Here is a 17,930-nt window from a genome sequence, read left to right on the forward strand (position 1 = left end):
TAAACAAGTCCCATTAGAAAATGTTTTAAGATTTATTTTTATTATTTTATGTGTATGAATGTTTTCCTGCTTATGTGTGTATGTGCATCATGTATGTACCTACTGCACACAGAAGCCAGAAAAGGACACCAAATGCCCTCAAACTGGAGTTATAGCTGGTTGTGAGCCAACATGTTAGTCCTGGAAACTCCCGCAAGTGCTTGTAACCACTGAGCCGTCTCTCCAGCTCAATACATTAGGAATATTTAAAAGTAATTGACCACATTGAATTAATTTTCTTGCAAATTCAGCTTGTTCTTTATGTTATTTAATTTGTATTTTTCTCTCTGTTCTTAATTACAGCTTGGACTGATGATAGCCATCCGCTACAGCCACAGGTAAAGCTTTAAAATCTTTTTTAAAAAGAAATATATTTGTGGTTTAGAGGTTTTGGTTTTCTTAGGTCCTAAAGAATTTTGAGGTTTGTGTTTTGTTTTGTTTTCTTTTTTGATGGCTGCTTTTCTGTGATGTGGATGGCACCGTTGAAGTTGCTGTTTGGAGGGAAACATGGCAATGGTGGAACATTTTTTCTTTTTTCTTTTTTTTTTTTTTTTGTTTCTGTTTTTGTTTTTGCTTGTGTTGCAGGCTGGCCTCAACTTTGCAGTCCTACCTCAGCCTCCCTAAGGCTGAGATCACAGGAGTGTGCCACAGTACTCAGTTCTTGGTTTTTCCAGTTCTGATTTTCCTGATTTGACTTTCAAATTGCTAAGATCGCAGGCGTGTACCACTGTGCCCAGCAACATTTTCTGTAGGACACAAACTTGAGAAGCTTTGTGTTAGGGGTGCAGATGTAATTTCTGTGTAGCCCACTGAGCTTGAGTCTGGGTTAGGGATTCTTACATGTGTGGCCAGGCCAAGACTGTTTGTAGAGCCCCACCAGCCTCTCTACTTCCTACATTTGGAGGAGGTGAAACACCTGTTTTTGTCTTGCTTCATGATTTCCACCCTGGTGTTAATTACATCATATTAATGGGAAAAGCCTGCATCATTTTCTAGTACCATCATGGCAATCTTGTTCTATGAATGTTTGTTTCCAGAATCATCTTTCCTATTTGTGTGCTTCAAGATATATTATGCTGGATGAATTAAAATGAAGGGTTGATATGCAAGGTCTTCCTGCTCTCATGCACACGTTGCTTGAAGCTTCCCCAAAGTACCACCCTTGGGTCAACCGTTTGCTGCTCAGGTTTATCTGGCCAGCTCTTCACAAACATCCCAAAGGAATATTGGGTGGCAGAACAAATTTGCATCCCCCAAGGTACTTGTTACAAGTTGTATGTACAGTTTTGATCTAAGTGTGAGATTCAGACAGCTTCTGAGAAGCAGAACGGGGCTATGAACAGGCAGAGGGCAGGAATAGCCTTGAACTTCTTGGAATTCATAAGTGAGAAGAGAAGTGTTGAAGGAGGATATTTTGGAGCAGGTGGAAGAAGGCTGCTCCAGACAGCTTCGTGGTCACACAGGGGCAAAGAAATATCTTTTCCTTGTCTGTAATCTAGGCTCATGGCTGAGGTCCCATAACAAAGGGCAGAAAACGAGAGCACAGTACACTTGTTCATTTAATATGCTTTACATGCACAGGAGCTTTCACAAGAAAAGGGAGACCTAAAGTGAAGAAGTATGCTTAGACAGGGGTAAGGGGATGAGAGGGGTGCAGGTGGGGGTCTGAGCTAGAGCAGTGCTTCTCAACGTGTGGGTTGAGACCCCTTTAGAGGCCGTATATCAGATATCCTGAATATCAGATATTTACATTATACATAACAGTAGCAAAATTACAGTTATCAAAGTGGCACTGAAATAATGTTATGGTTTGGGGTCACCACCACATGAGGAACTGTATTAAAGGGTTTCAGCAATAGAAAGGTTGAGAACCACTCAACTATAAGGAATAGACTCAAATGTCCCCTCCCCACCCCCTTTTTTTTATCAGCTTCTTGCTGAACTCTGATGTCCTCAGACATTAGTATGCTCCTTTGGGAATTAGGAGGGCTCAAATGGGAGTCTTTTGATCTGTTTTGGTGATCTTTTCTGTAAATTTTTTTTTTCTCCAAGGTGCTGTGCTCTGGAGCAATGTGTCTCAAACTCTATCTTTTGTCTGTGTGTTTTTGGGTCTGATGTCTGAATGGGGTGTGTGTGCATGGTGTGTGCACACACAGAAACGCTGTCTTGAAGAAGCATGCTGGTCTCTCAGCAGCTCAGCCAGGTTGATACAGCTGATGGGATGCATCCTACTGTGTGCTTAAGACAGGCAGCAAGCACCACACTGAGCTTTAGGCCCAAAGTCAATAGGATTCTGGGTGGATTGTATCCAGCAAGAGGTGGGAAATATCAGGAATGGAGCACACATCACTTTAATTCCAGCACTCAGGAAGCAGGGGCAGGGGCAGGGGCAGAGGCAGAAGCAGGCAGATCTCTGTGAGTTTGAGGCCAATCTGATCTACAGAGTGAGGTGCCCTGTCTTGAAAAGACAAAAAAAAAAAAAAAAGAATATGCTAAATGTAGGCCACAGAATGGGGTGTTTGTGTGTGTGTGTGTGTGTGTGTGTGTGTGTGTGTGAGTGAGAGAGACAGAGACAGAGACAGAGACAGAGGGACAGAGAGATTGGCACAGACGTAGAGAGACAGAGGCAGAGAGCAAAGGATTGTGTCGTACATCTCCTCCCTCAAGCTCTGCCACACTTGCTTAGATTCTGTGGCAGACTACATTTTCCAAAGATGGTGTTCTAGTTTCACTTCTGTTGCTGTGATAATACAGCCTGACAGAAAAAACAACTTAAGGGAGAAAGGATTTGATTTAGGCTGCAGATCCAGGTTACAGTCCGTTACCGCCAGGAAGAACGTAAAGCAACCAGCCACTCCACATCCACGTTCAGAAGCAGATAGAAATGAGTCTATGTACGCTTAGTATTCGGCTAGCTTTCTCTACTTTTATCCAGTCCAGAACCTCAAACCAAGGCATGGTGCCTCCTCCTCGTAGGCTGGGTCTTCCCACATCAGTGAAAGCAATGGAGACTCTGGTCTTGCTCAGCCTGTGGCCACACGCACGCTTACGGAGTATATTTCAGTTCCTGCGGCTGCTTGCCATCACTTATCTGTCATTTATCTGACTGACATATTCTATAGACCTTGAGTACTGAGCAAGCAGTGGAGACAACTTATCTCTGTTTCACAGACTCTGGAGCCCCTGCTGGAAGTCTTGAGGGCTGGGGGCCCTGTCATCTGAAACTGTGATTGGCTTTTCTGGAGGGAGGTGCCAACTGAGGTTTTTGTTATGGAGCATAAATGAAGCTAGGAATTCCTTTTTGGAAATACAGTATATCACAGTATTCTAGTGAATGAGGGAGAAATGTAAAAATGCCATCTTTTCTACAAAGCACTTGACAGAGAGATGCCCAAAGGTAATTGTGAGGCTTAAGAACAGATGCAACGGAAAAAAAAAAAAAAAAAAAAAAAAAAGCCGGGCAGTGGTGTTGCACGCCTTTAATCCCAGCACTTGGGAGGCAGAGGCAGGCGGATTTCTGAGTTCGAGGCCAGCCTGGTCTACAAAGTGAGTTCCAGGACAGCCAGAGCTACACAGAGAAACCCTGTCTGGGGGTGGAGGGGGGGGGGAAGAACAGAACAGATGCAAATCTTTGAGGAGGGGGTTGGGGGAAGGAGTCAAAGGAGGCTTTGTAGAGAACGTGGCTCCTAAACCTTCCTTATTCCTCAAAAGTTGAGAAAGCAAGAGAGAAGCCTAGCTGGCTCAGGAGACACCTGGAAGGCCGATCACATGGATTCTTCAGAATGCATGCTCTTCAAATGATTGTTTTTGCCTTGATTTGGAAGAGAGGCCGACTTGGTGTAGGGTTGAAGGTGTGATATGAATTCTAGCTGCTTCTGGTTGCCTCTACAGATTTAATGGTTCCATCTTGAACCCAATCTTGATCCCACTTCCTGCAACAGGAGTTCCTCAGAGTCTTAGATGGAATGCAGAGAGGAAGTCCATCAACTGTCACATAGGAACATATTCGGTATTCTGTGTTGGCTCCAAGGTGTTAGAGTTCTGTCAAGTTATGTAAATGCAGCAAAAACCAACCAATGAACCAAAAAACTAATAGAAAACAAGCTGGAGATGTTACAATTAAAAGAATAGAGTCTGAGGAAGAATGACTTTTGCTGAGACTCCCTCGAAGTTTTCAAGGTCATTCATTGGCTTTTTACCTTGCATCTAAGGATCTGAGATGGAGAGGTGACAACCTAAGCCAGCAGCCACAAAAGGCTGATGGAGCACTTGGCATCACATGTACAGGAGTCAGAAGATCATAGGACCATGAGTTTGTATGCAACACTTCAATCCATCTTTAGGACCTTTTCATTCTATCAAACTGTAACTGTATTACCATTAAATAGTAAAACCCTCTCCCATTTCTCCCTTTCACATCTATGGCAACCATGTGTTACTTTCTGTTTTGATGATTTAATTACTCTGGGTACCTTATATTGGTTGAATCAGATTGTATTTGTCTTTTCATGCCAATCTTATTTTACTGAGCAGTGCCTAGACATTCTTGGATGCAGCCTGTGCCAGGGTTTCCTTTTTCATTAAGGCCAGTATTCCATTGTGGCTGCCTATTCATTTATCCATCAACTGACTCAGGCTGCATCCACCTTTTACTTACAGTGGATACTGCTGTTGAAACTACAGTACACAAATGTCTGAGTCCCTGCTTCCACTTCTTTTGGGCTTATATCCAGAAGTAGATTCTGAATCTTGTGGCAATTCTACATTTAATTATTTGAGGAGTGTTCATATTGTTTCTTTCTCATTTCCACTTGAAATGTAGTCGTGCCAAGTCGGTGCAGTTCTGGCTCTTTCAGAAACGCACAGCTGTGACTGAGAAAGGATTTCCAGTTTGCTGTTGAGTTTCAGCAGAACTCAGATACTGGGTTTCCTGGTCTTTTTTGTGCGGATGGGAAGGTGTTGGGGAGCAAAGTATGGGACCTTCAGGTCTCATCACCAGACTTTTATAAATATTCCAGCAGAAAGTCCAGGGTAAGATCAATGTGGACATGAGAAACTCAATAGGCACATAGTGGATAGAGATGGGGTAAAGACTCCAGAGAGGGCAGATGGTTCCAGAGTAACTGATGGGGCAGGATGGCTTCTCTATAGAGCAAGGGACTGGAGGCATCTTAAGGAGATGAGGGTGAAGAGGAGATGAGGGAGTCAGTAAAATCATGTAACCGTGGTGAGCAGGCAGCACTTCTGTTGTGGACAGAGCTGGGGACAGAGCTATTCTAGAACAAGAGGGGACCCTGTGTGGTAACTAAGGTACTTGAGGCCCCAAAACATACAGTGGTGCCTTAGACAAATCTCTCCCATTAAAAAGAAGCATGTGTTAGGATTAAAGACATCCTCCAGAGCACACAGACATTCACATGTGCCTACACGTGTGTCTACACCCACACCCACTTCACCCACTTTCACTTCTGCCCCAAGGCATCCTCCATTCCTGTATATCCATCATTCCAGGTTTGTTTGTGTGGCATAGGAGTGCCTATTTGAATATAAGATGCCATATAGGGTTGGTGCTGAGGCAGGGAAGTGGAGAATAATGCAGCTGTGTTCAGACAGCATAAATGTGCAATACAAGGAAAATACTGGCCATGGCTGATGGATATTTGACAGCAGGTCTTTCCCACAGACCATTTATTATCATGATGCCTTAATTTATTTTTATAAAGTCAAGTCATTTTTTTTCTACAGAGTGGAAAATTGTCTCTTTGATGTTCGTTTCCCATTGTTTAGCTTGAGGTTTTGGGTGGAATCCACGCCACTGTGACGACTGGGTAACCCCGAGAAGTGCCCTTTGCAGATAACAGCTCTTGGGGCCCCACCACCCACGCAGTGGGAAACAATTTCCCCAGTGTGTGGGTGTTTCGTTTTGTTCTTTCTGTAAGGTTGAAAGAGTCCTCTTCCTTTCTGATCCAGCGCTGCAGCCTGAAGAAACATGCTCCTTCATGGTGGATACCTTGAGGCAGCCATGAAAGAGGAAACAGGCTTAGAAATGGCCCTTCACCTTTCTCTCTCACCCTCTGACACTGGAGTAACCACAGGAGCCAATGGTGTGGCAGTTTTGCATGAGTCACTGCATTCATATTTCTAAAGCCAAAGATAAGAGCAAGGAACAAACCTGCAATAGAATGATTTTGCTAGTTTGTTTTGTTGGGTTTCTTTCTTAAACAGATAGGAAAGGAAGCACATTTTCCATCTAATATGGTTACAGGAAAGTCCACAGGGTTCTAAGTTTTAGATAAAACTGAATAATGATTCTTCTTTATAATTGACTTATATTTCCTTGCTCCCCATAGACCTTGAGAAAGGTCAACTTAGCTGTCCACTGAGGCTAGGGCACCGTCAAGACTTTGAGATTATAGGTAACAATTTTTCCAAAGGACTTGATATCTCTCAAAGTGTGCTGGATAGCTCTATGTCAACTTGACACAGGCTAAAGTCATTGAAGAAGATGGGACCTCAATTAAGAAAATGCCACCATAGTATCCAGCTGTATGGTATTTTCCTAATTTGTAATTAGTGTGGGAGGGTCCAACCCATTGTGGGTAGTGCCATCCCTGGGCTGCTGGTCCTGGGTGCTATAAGAAAGCAGGCCTGAGCAAGTCATGTTGGGTAACCCAGTAAGCAGCACCCCTCCATGAGCCCTAATCAGCTCCTGCTTTTAGGTCGCCACCCTGTTTGGGTTCCCATCCTAACTTCCTTCAATGATGACTATGGTTGTGGAAGTGTAAGCCAAATAAGTCCTTTCCTCCTCAATTTGCTTTTGTTTATGGTGTTTCTTCAGAGCAATAGTAACCTAAGTTGAGACACAGGGCTGTGGAGCAGCAAAGGGGACAGCAGAATTGGAGGTCCTACATATAGTCACTCCCAGAGAGGTAAGGGGTGTCTGTGCCCAGCATGGCCACCCTTAGATGAACATGCAGATCTGCGTCTGAACAGTCATTCCAAGTGGTGCTGTTGCTTTTGTTTTGAATGAGTTGGCAAGAAATAAAGGGGTCATGCACCCTTGTGTTGTGACTTGGATTAGAATCAGAGTCTACAGTTGGCAGATGAGTCAGAAAGCTTATCGAATGGGCAGGTGACATCAAGTAGGTAATGCAGTTGTCATCTTTTGAAATACAAAAGTAAAGACAAGAAACAGGGTCATCTGGGCCATTGGGTTTTGATTTCGAGTGCTGGCAAATGCCTAGTGACTCCCATTTGGAGCTGGTTTTGATCTTGTGGGGTCAGTTGAGGAAGAATGTCATTCTCCACATTTTGTAAAAATAAAATAAAGTGACTTTCCGCCCTACTTTCCATTTTCAAGAATAGTTGTTTCTGTCACCAGGTCTCTGGCTGGCTGCTTTATCTGTCTCTTTCTCAAACTTCACAGTAAGGCTCTGACCAGATTTATACAAAAGAGTTGCCAAGAATTATTCAACTCTGATGGTAGAATCTTAAAAGTCAAGCTATCTTTAGAAGGTTGCATTTTTTGTTATAACCTCCCTACAAAATATTATTCTCAAGGGGGCAGACTGCAGATCTTCATGGAGTGTCCAAATCATGTGTTTTTACTTAGTGTTTTGAGAGCTGTGGGTTATGTTGTTGGTATTTCATGGTAGAACTCAGCATGGGCCTGGGGCTCTGCCTCGAGAGTGACAAGCACTCTTCAGGGTAGATACACCTTCAGGTGTATCTTCTACCCCCTGCAATCCCTCATCTCCTCTCTTGTTAGTGGCCTTCTTATAAAGGGACCTTTTCATCTAACCTTAAACCTGCTCATTGCATGACATCACCAGACTCACAGGGTTGTCTCCAAGGGTTCTCTGCTTACTAACAAGGGGATCTTCCTCACACAGATCTGATACATACTCAGAAGCCTCTGTGGGCTTCCAGGCCAGGGGCATGAATCCTAATCCTTATTAGCCTGGAATTCTGGATCCACCTCCCCTGGAGACTCCTGTACCTTCATCCTTTGACCCTTTAGTAAATTAGCTTCCCTCCTCTCTTTTTTATTGGTGACCTCCTTTGTCACTTTAGCCCCTTGGGATGTTTTAGTCTTTTTGAAGATTTGTCAAGAACCAGTTCTCCTTTCAGTTGGGTCTCATGATGTTTTCTCAAGACAGTTTCTAACTCTATGTCTACTTTCTTTCTTTAGCAGGAGATAGGAAGGATAGACTATATTCCTGTCACTGCACATTGGACCTAGCCTATACTGTCTCCTTTCCCATTTGCCCTTGGGGGCGCTAAGACCTAAGACCATGGACTGCTTGCTGTGCTGTGTTGTTCGGTCTGAGAAAACTTGGATTTTGCTTTATAATCACTCTCTGAAAAAGTGATCTTTCCCTTATTTTCAAAAGACTATGACAATTATATTTCTTATCACTATGCTAAAATACTTAAATGATGCAACTAAAAGATTTATTTTGGCTCACTGTTTGAGGGTGCAATAATTACAGGAAGGAATGATGGGGAAGGGAGGCGTGGGGGCTGGGGTATTCGGCAGAGAAAGGAGAATACCGACATCCAGATAGCCTTTTCTTTTCCCCAGTTTTATCCAGTCCCAAACCCTAGTCACCTATGTTGGATGTACCACCTGCATCCATGACAGGACCTGCCCCCTCAGTCCTTCCAAGGGCATATTCTTCTGCAGTGCCCTCTGTACATCTTGATAGCTGACTCTTGAAAAACACTTCTCTAGGTTGTTGTTTGCCAAGAACCCTTTCAATGGCCTCCTTAGCTTAAGCTCTCTCCTTTTGAAATGAATCTACATGGATACAAACTGAAACCTTTGATGGTTGGGCTCTTGTCCTCAGATCACCTTTCCTACTGACACAGTGCCAAGTAGGTTTGTTTCTCTTTAATGGTGCTAAGCCCTTAACAATCTCAGCTGCTTGTTCTACACTCACCTACCTCTTCACAAGGTCATTTGTTCATGTGCCTTTCGCCACCAAACTGCACATTTTTACATTTTCTGCTCTTTTTCACTGTGAATGTGACTAATAACAGCGAGTAGTAGCTATGCCACATCTAAACCCTGTGCTGCCTTGAAATTTCCTCTGCCTGACAAACTAGCCCATTACTTTAGAACTCAGCTTTATTCAAGTGTTTTTTGTTTTTTGTTTTCCTTCACATATGCAGTACATAACCAGTACTTTGCTGGAGTATGACATGAATAGACTTCTTGGAGTCTGATGTCAGAGTAGTCAAAGGAATGGTGATAGACATGCTCTGTCATTTTGGAAGAGGAGGAAGATTGCCAGTGCATGCACACACATGCGCACATGTGTACACACACAGACACACATGCTCACTAACCTTCCTTGTAATCCTGTGTCTTGGATACCTGTTGGAAGATGCTGCCCGCCTTAAGGGTAAGCCTACTTCCACCAGGGTAGCCTCTAGAAATGCCCTCACAGAAATGCCCAGGGATGAGTCTCCTAGGTGATTCTAGATCTCATCAAGTTGACAGCTAAGCTTAATCATCACAGTGCTCAAATCAAGTTGATCAAGAGTCAACATAACTCAAATTAAAATCCTAATTATCTTTTATGTAGAAATTGACAAGTCAATTACCAAACTCTTTTGTAAAGACAAAAGATCTTGAATTTACAATATTAATCAGACTTTTGACACTGTGGCCAAATGTCTGACAGAAACAATAAAAAGGAAGTATAGATTTATTTTGGCTCATAGTTTCAGTTCATTTTGGCCAAGGGGCATGGTGGAGCCAAGTTCTACAACTTAGAGCAGCTCAGGGTGAGGGAGAATGTCTGTATACACAGGCTCTCTCTCTTCCCCTTTGTTCTCATTTGGGTTTCTTGCCTATGTGATGGCCTCTACATTTGAGGACTGTCTTACCCTAGGTTAATTCCTTCTGAAAATTGCCACAGACTGTCCCAGAAGACATATGCTTTATTGATCTCCTTCTTAACCCAATCTACTGGACAACCAACATTAACCTGTTATACCAGCAATCTTAAAAAACAAACATCGAGAGCTTATTCGAGACTGACTGTAATGCTGCAGTAGTCAGCTCAGTGTGTCTTTCTTTACCACATATCGTCCCTAAATGTAAAACCTAAAGCTATACACCCAGAAAAGAATGAAGAGAAAAATCTTTGTGACCCCGTGCAAGCCATAGCTTTCTTCAGATATAAAAGACATATAGGAAAAGGTAGGGGAAGTAGATTTCATTAATTAAATACGAGTGCTGCTGGAAACGCAGGGCCAAAAGATGAAAAGATGGTCCACAAACTGGGAGAAAAATATTTTTCCAGTGTACATCTGATAAGAGACTTGCATCAAGAGTATATAGAAAACTATATGGCCCCCTTGACAAGAAAATAAAGGAGCCCAGCTTAACCTATGAACAGATATCTGTACAGTGAAGAGATGTTTGACACCATCAATTATTAAGGAGATGAAAATATACAGAGTGCACACTAGAATCACTTAAAAGACTCAATATCCTCCAACCCCACACTAACCAGCCGATGAGATGTGGATACTCCCCTTACAGGGAGAAGGCGACACAGTGAAGCCACTTGGGAAAGGATTTTGATAGCTTCTGGTAATGTTATATCCTTACCAATTTAGTGATTCTACTTCTGGATATTTATACAAGAGAGATGAAACCAGGCTTGGGTGCTGTTGTTTACAGCCTTTCTATGTATAACAGCCTCAAACTGAAAACAGTCCCCAACACCCAGGGAGATGGATGAAGGCGAACACAGCCATGTAACGAAATACTTAGAACCAGAAGGCACTGGCATGAGTGAAAAGATGCAGGCGTAGGGTTCACGTACCATGTGACTCCAGTTGTAAGACCTGAGGAAGTCCAGCTACACCTCAGCGGTGTCCCGGGAAGTCTTGACTAGAAACAGAGCTGAGGAGTTTGGGGGTGGAGGGAGAGGTGTTTTAAATCCTGATGACCACTCTTTGTCTTAAAGGCGTTTTACTGTAATGAGATTGTGGTTAGCAGACTGACGTGAGTTAGAGAGAGCTGTGGTAGGGAAGCCTTTGCAACAAGGTTTGCTGGGGCTCTTTCTAGAAGGTGGCGTTTCCGGGTCTGTCTTCCAAGGCTGCCGTGTGTGGGCCCAGGGGGTCCTTCATTTGGAGCTGTGGTGTGTTTTCCGTGCCGGGGTAAGACCTGGAGTTCATGTTTTGGCTCATTTTTACCGCTTTCAAGTGGTCAAATGGGTGTGCAGTTGCACTTAGCGCAGCCCTCTCGACTTTCTGTGACTTGCCACATAAACACAGGTGCAGCCAGGTCTTTTGTCAGCTGTGGACATTCCAGATGGAACAGAGCTTGAGCGGGGGGCCTCCTCACGGGGGCAGTTCAGCTTGAGGTAATTGGATTTGACCTTATCCCTCACCCATAAGACTGCTGCCAGGCAAGAGTCTTGGGGTCTCCTGAGCCCTCGGGAGCGCTGGGCCAGTGTGCTGGGCTTGGCGTAACTTTCCTTCGGTGCAGGTGCCTGAGGTCACATTCCAGGAGGCTCAGCTCATCCTATCCGTCTGGAAAACTCACCCGTGGCTGACCTCTCCCTGGAGACCGAGGAATGGGGTGCAGCTGTTTGCAACTCTCACCAGTGAGAAAGCAGCTCCGTGTTCTGCTCCGGTGAAAGTGGCAGGTGTTATTCCGGTTTCCACTTGGTTGACTGTCATTGAGTGCTGGGCAGAGGGCAGAACATGGGGCACTTGGTGGAGGGCAGAGAAAGGAGCCTGGGTAAAGCCTAACAGCATCCTTGATACTACACTGAGCATGCTCAGTACTTTACCAAGCGGGGCAATATTATGGCAGTTCTTCCAGAGCCAACTCCGGGAAAAACCTGCTGCTGCTTTGTTTTGGCCCAGGATGGAATGACAGAGCCTGCAGTTGATGGAAGAGGCAGTTTAGCAAGACTGTTCATATTCTAGCCAGGCTGTGGGTAGTGGGGACTGGCTAGTCATCTGGTATATCGTGGCCTTACCTGCAAGCCTAGTTCTGTTTCTAGATTTTCTCTTAAAGGGCTTTCTCAGATTCTATTGCAGGGTTAGACTGACATCACAATTTGAAGGCTCTGCCGCAGCAAATTCTACCTCCTAGTCACCCTCATGCCTTTTCTTTTTCTTTTTCCCCGTATGAGTCATACTTTGGTCTCTCATGTTCCTTAAGATCCTGAAACTGAAAATCATCTTCAGATTACATGAAGGTTGGCCTGTGGGGATGCTGGGAACCTCTTAGAAGGGGGAGTACTAAAACCGTCAGCTCTAGACCCAGTGTGAAGGAGCGGTGCTGAGGCTGCTCTTTCTTGTCTTTCCTGAGGTATCTTATCTTAGCCTTTGCTTCCTGTTGAGGTTGATAGCCTCAAATGTCATGCAGAGAAGCTGCTGTAGAAATTTAAACTCCCTGCATTTTCCTACAGTGGTACACCTGCTTATGCCAGCACCTGCCTCTGATATTCAAGCTCATCTCTATCCTTTTTAGAGTCCACAGTGGGGCTGGATGATGGGGAGGGGGGAGGAGCCCCACCTGTGTACTCCATGCCAGCATCCACAGGTTCTGCCTAAGGATCAAATGTGTCTTTCTCCACATTTGCATGATGGTTGACATAAACTGGGTCAGTATGCTTCGCCTCTTAGTGACAGATGGTGTGGCTATCTATCTATCTACCTATCTATCATCATGTGTGCTATATGTGTTCATGTATGTGTGTGTATGTATTTTTGTGTGTACACATGTATACAGGTGCATGCTTACATAAGTTTATGTGCATATAGAGGTTGATGTTAATTGTCTTTTATCTTATTTTTTTTTTAAGATTTATTTATTTATTATATCTAAGTACACTGTAGCTGTCTTCAGTCACTCCAGAAGAGGGCGCTAAGTCTCGTTACGGATGGTTGTGAGCCACCATGTGGTTGCTGGGATTTGAACTCTGGACCTTCGGAAGAGCAGTCGGGTGCTCTTACCCACTGAGCCATCTCACCAGCCCTTATTTTTTTTTGAGACTAGGTCTCTCACTGAACCTATAACTCACTCATGTGGCAAGAATAACTGGTGAGCAAGGCCCGAGGTCCTCCTGCTGCCTGGCTTTTAACATGGATGCTGTAGATCCCAACTCAGGCCCTCACGGTTGCATAGCAAGCGTTTACTGACTGAGCGCCTCTCCAGCTGTAGCGTGATTATTTGTTGATGCTTCTGCTAGATGATTTCCTTTAAACCAGAATGATTTTGACCCCAGGGGATGTTTGTTGATTTTTTTTTTTTTTTTTTTTTTTTTGGCTAATCCAAGGTCAGAGAGGTTACTTCACACACTTAATGGATAGAGGCTAGGGGTGTAGTTAACATTCTATAATATACAGCTCTGGAACAGACTGTTGAATTGTCTGACACAAAACATGAACAGAGCCCAAGTGGAAACCCACTCTAGACAGAGAGGCCCAAGAGGCCAGCACAGTGAACATTCTCCCTCCATCTTTAGGACTGGAAAGTATCCTGTGCTCAGTTAACACAGATCAAGTCAGGTCTGTCATTCAGTGGCTCATGAGCTGTGTTGGCTTTTGGATTAGTAAAATATTCTCCAATGGTCAATGCAATATTTTATTGTTGAATTTGTATTATTTAAATATAAAGGTTAAGTTAACTTTTAATTAATTATACCAGTGAGTGGGCTAGAATGGTTATTTCTTCAACATGGTGGATCACTGTGAACCCACCTGTGGTTGTGTGGTGGTGATACAGAGCAGACTGCAGCAGCCTTCCTCCTGCCCTGGGTGACAGAACCCTTGGCATAAACTACTTAAGAGGAGGACGGATTCTCTTGCTCATGGTTTCAGAAGGCTTGGTTCCTGAGCATCCCATGCCCTGGCAGGGAACAGGTGCTTCTCCCTTGACCTGCTTTGCTTTCTATAGCTGTGATAAAGACTGTGACCAAAAGCAATTCAGGAAAGAAGATTTATTTCATCTTATAACTCACAGGTCACATTCTACCACAGAGGGGAGTCAGGGCCACGGAGGAGTGCTGCTTACTGGCTTGCTCTCATCCTGCTCCCTTGTATAATCTAGGACCACCTGCCCAGGGCTGGTATTGCCCACAGTGATCAGGGCTCTCCCATATCAATCATTAATCAAGAAAATGCTCTACATGTTTGCCCACGGTCAATCTGAATTAAAGTTCCCTCTTCCCAGGATATCCTAGCTTGTCTCGAGTTGACAAAAAATACAAGCAGCAGGCCTCCCTATCTGTATCATTGTAACAATTGCAAATCCCATCCTAATTCCAAACAAAAACGCATCTTATTTTCAAAATAAAACTCAAGTCAGCAGCTCAAACAGCAGTTTTAAAAGTCAAGTTTCAACTCAAAATAATCTAAAGATTTACTAATTTGGTACTTACATAGGGAGGAATGATGGTAGGAGAACAGGTTTTAAAAGATTTTTGTTTTCTGTAATCAAGCCATCATGTTTCTGCAAGAGGAAAAGAATTGTGTGTACAGTTAAAAAACAAAAACAAAAAAACCCACTGCATTGAATAGCACACAATGGTCTTAAATCGGAGAGGAGATGTTTCAGGTGTTTTGGCATTCCTTGAGTTTGCGTGGGGTGTTTAGAACCACGGCTGTGTTCCACAGTGTCGCTCAGATGGGTGCTACCAGGAACACCACCTATGCATTCATTGTGTGACTCTGAGTTGCTGTTTGGTTGCGTCTGAAGGAACATTTCACTGCCACCATATTTTTGCAAGCTTCACCTTCAGTCACATGACCCACAGCTTCAGGATCTGGCTCTTAAGTAACCAGCAGTTGCTTAAATCCTGTCCCTGTAACTACCACAGCCCTAAGGGGTAAAAATCAATTCTGTCTTGGCAGCAAGGGAATCTATTCTCAGAGGCTAAAGAACCTGTCCAAGACCACGTGGGCGCTTAATGAAGGTCATCGTCTTCCGATGATGCTAGGAATCCCTATGTACCTTGGGATAGTAGTGGATATGAGAGCCATTCGAGAAAATGTTCTCAGAAAAATCAGAGCTACTTCATATGAGAAAATGCAGGGATGGAGCTTCAGAGAGAGAGAGAGAGAGAGAGAGAGAGAGAGAGAGAGAGAGAGAAAGAGAGACTACCGTAAGACCCATGAGGAGACATGCAATGGAAATCTAGCTCTCATGCACGATCACAACGGCTATGGCTTTGCCCAGACTCATGATGCTGATGGAATTCAGAGTCTTCTTTCATTGTTTCTTCCATTTCTCCCCCAACTGCTTTATGTCAGGCATTATGAACTTAACTGCGAGTCAAGAGAACCCCTGGCTCCACGCTGTAAACAGTAACTGTACTGTTTTCTCACTTAATGATCCCTGAAGTGGAGCAGTTTCGGCGTGGTTATTTTGTGGCTCAATGACATCCTCAAGGACCAGGGTAGCTTTGATCTTTCTTCTCTGCAGCCCCCGAGCTGTCAGTTTTGTCTTGACTGACTCCTTTGTGGTCACAACATGGCCGCTGGGGTCCTTGCTGTCACATGCATATGTAATGGGATTTAGCAGCTGAGGAGGACCCATGCCTTCCTCTACGTTTCTTTCTTTTTAGTAGATGGAAACCTTTTCCAGAAACCCTTCAGGAGACTTGCTCTCATTTCAGATCATCAGAGAAAGCCATGTGGTCATTTCTAGGGCTGTCACCGGTGAGGACTTGGATGCCTATGGCTGGATTAGTGAAGCACAGCAGATCCACAGAACAGAGCAGAGCAGAGCGGATTAAAAAAACAAAAAAGAGGGCTCTGTTACAAAGGAGGAAGGGAGGAGGGGTGAGGCCGAATAACTGGAAATATTACTACACATTTAAAAAATATTTTTGTTAAAGACAATCTCAAACACGAAAGAAAGTGACAGCCGAGTTCCACTTTCTTCCCCGGTTCCTGCAGTTCTCAGACTCTTACCAGGGTTAAGTCTTCACTAGTCACCCCTTTGTCTGCTGGACTATTTCAAACATCTCAGACACACATGGATATTTAATGATCTAAATGTGCGGAAGCCCTCCCTTATACTTGGGCCTGGATTCAAGGGAAAAGGCTGCTTCGAGAGCTAGAGGTTGGGAAGGACTAACAGGCATTAACTATTTTTTGCTAGAGAAAAGACAAGATTCTAACCAGATGTAGTGACCCACTTCTGGGAAATCATAGGGAAAGACCTCGAATTAGAGGCCAGCCTGGGCTACAGCGCAGGGAAACAAGAATAAAACAAAATGAAACCAGAGACAACATTTCTCAGAGGAAAAAACAATATCCAGAGGAAGGAGTTCTCCCTGCTGTTGTTGTGGCTGCATCTGGAGTCTTTTGTACATGGGGAAGCAGCTGTCCTAGGAAGTTTGAGTTGTGGATTGGGGGTAAGGGGTGGGGGTGGTGCTCCGTTCTGCAGGCAAGTGCGAGTTCAGCCTCAGGTTTACAGTTTCCACTCTCTGGCTGGGGAGGCCGAATGCTTTCTAAGAGTGGGGTTGGGTTTGCTGACACCTGTTTCTGCATGCTAATAGATTTCTGGGGTAAGATAGAGCGGTGATGTCACCTGCAGGTGTGTGAGCCTGTGGCGGTTTCCCGAGGCATTGTAGCCACATCTGTCCTCAGCTGTGTGGGTCTTTGCTCCAGCAGGCTGCAGAATGAGCTGGTTGCCTGCAGAGCAAAAGCCAGAGGCAGCAAGCCGCGGTGGCCTTGCTTCAAACAAGCGGACTTTCCCCAAAGCTTCGGCTGATTTTCACTTAGTTATGGAACAAAACACAAATGTTGTTTCTTTAAAATGCCACAGCGGCAATCAGAGTATATTTCCACGCACCCTTTTCTCAGTTTCCTGAGGCCACCTGCCTTGTTACACGTTTGAAAGCTTCCTCTTCCTCTTCCTGAAACAGGAAGCTTGCCTTCTTATTTTCCTCCAGGTTTAAAGTGTGCCCTTCTTTGAAGAGAGTTCACACACACTCTCTGTGGGGTTGCACCTTTGTTTATAACATAAAAAAAAAATCTCCATTTCTCTACATGTGCTCTGTCTTGTCTCTAAAGGTCACACGGCACAGAGCTCCCTGCTCAGGGTACATCAACCTGGGCTGATTTTATCTGTGTGCGCTTTGTAAGATGTTTGTATTTGCATAGGACGTTTAGATACAGGGACACTTTGTATAACTATATTTGAAAATTGAGAGAGAGAGAGACAGAGAGAGAGAGAGAGAGAGAGAGAGAGATTGCTGTAGCCTGTGCCCAGTCCAGTGGCTAGTGCAGTAATTACACCAGTCCCTTAGTATAGCGTTCTCGAGCATGTACAATGTAGTGAAATGAGTGCTTTTTGTTTGCACGGTGTGCAGTTCAGTGTGGTGTGAGAATCCGCCTGACCCCAATACATTTTGTTTGACATGCACAGCTGGGGCACTGGAGGATAGTCCAGGCCATTAAAAAGAATGCGAAAAGAAAACACACACCATCTATTTGTCAGGACACAATGAAAGGGAGACTTACTGGGCCTGGATCACACCAGGAGGAAGGAGAAGAGGAAAACCCACCTGGCCCCCAGGGAGCCGGCAGGGGCACAGCTACTGTTGCCTGCTAGAGCTCCCCTGGTCATGCAAACCGATGCCCTTCCCAGCTCCCGGGATCTTCTTGTAGGGTGCTGTGCAATCAGAATGCTGGGGTGGAAGGGAGGAGGTCTTATTTGGACTTGGCATTCCAGGGGAGCCCAAGGTTAAGGGGTTCATCAGGCTTATGTGACATCTAGGAATGGCTTCTAAGGTGTCTGACCGGTGAAGACCTGCTACGCCTCCCGAGGTACCCCAGGCTTTCACCAACAGGCAGGAGAGAAGGCAGTGATGGATCCTTAGGAAGTTGGTTCCTCCCTCTCCCCA

General features: G+C 44.5%; 1 protein-coding gene across 3 annotated transcripts in view; it reads left to right on the forward strand.

Annotated features, from left to right (window-relative positions):
* Acoxl (acyl-Coenzyme A oxidase-like) overlaps positions 1-17,930 on the forward strand; it is a 287,456-nt gene that overhangs the window by 72,291 nt on the left and 197,235 nt on the right. For all 3 annotated transcript variants that reach the window (XM_006500273.2, NM_028765.3, XM_011239808.1), the window contains one exon: positions 343-377. In XM_006500273.2, the coding sequence (XP_006500336.1) occupies positions 343-377 (35 nt within the window). The remainder of the gene's footprint in view (positions 1-342; positions 378-17,930) is intronic.

Source organism: Mus musculus, chromosome 2 (genome assembly GCF_000001635.26).
Source record: "Mus musculus strain C57BL/6J chromosome 2, GRCm38.p6 C57BL/6J".
In the NCBI taxonomy this organism is placed as follows: domain Eukaryota; kingdom Metazoa; phylum Chordata; class Mammalia; order Rodentia; family Muridae; genus Mus; species Mus musculus.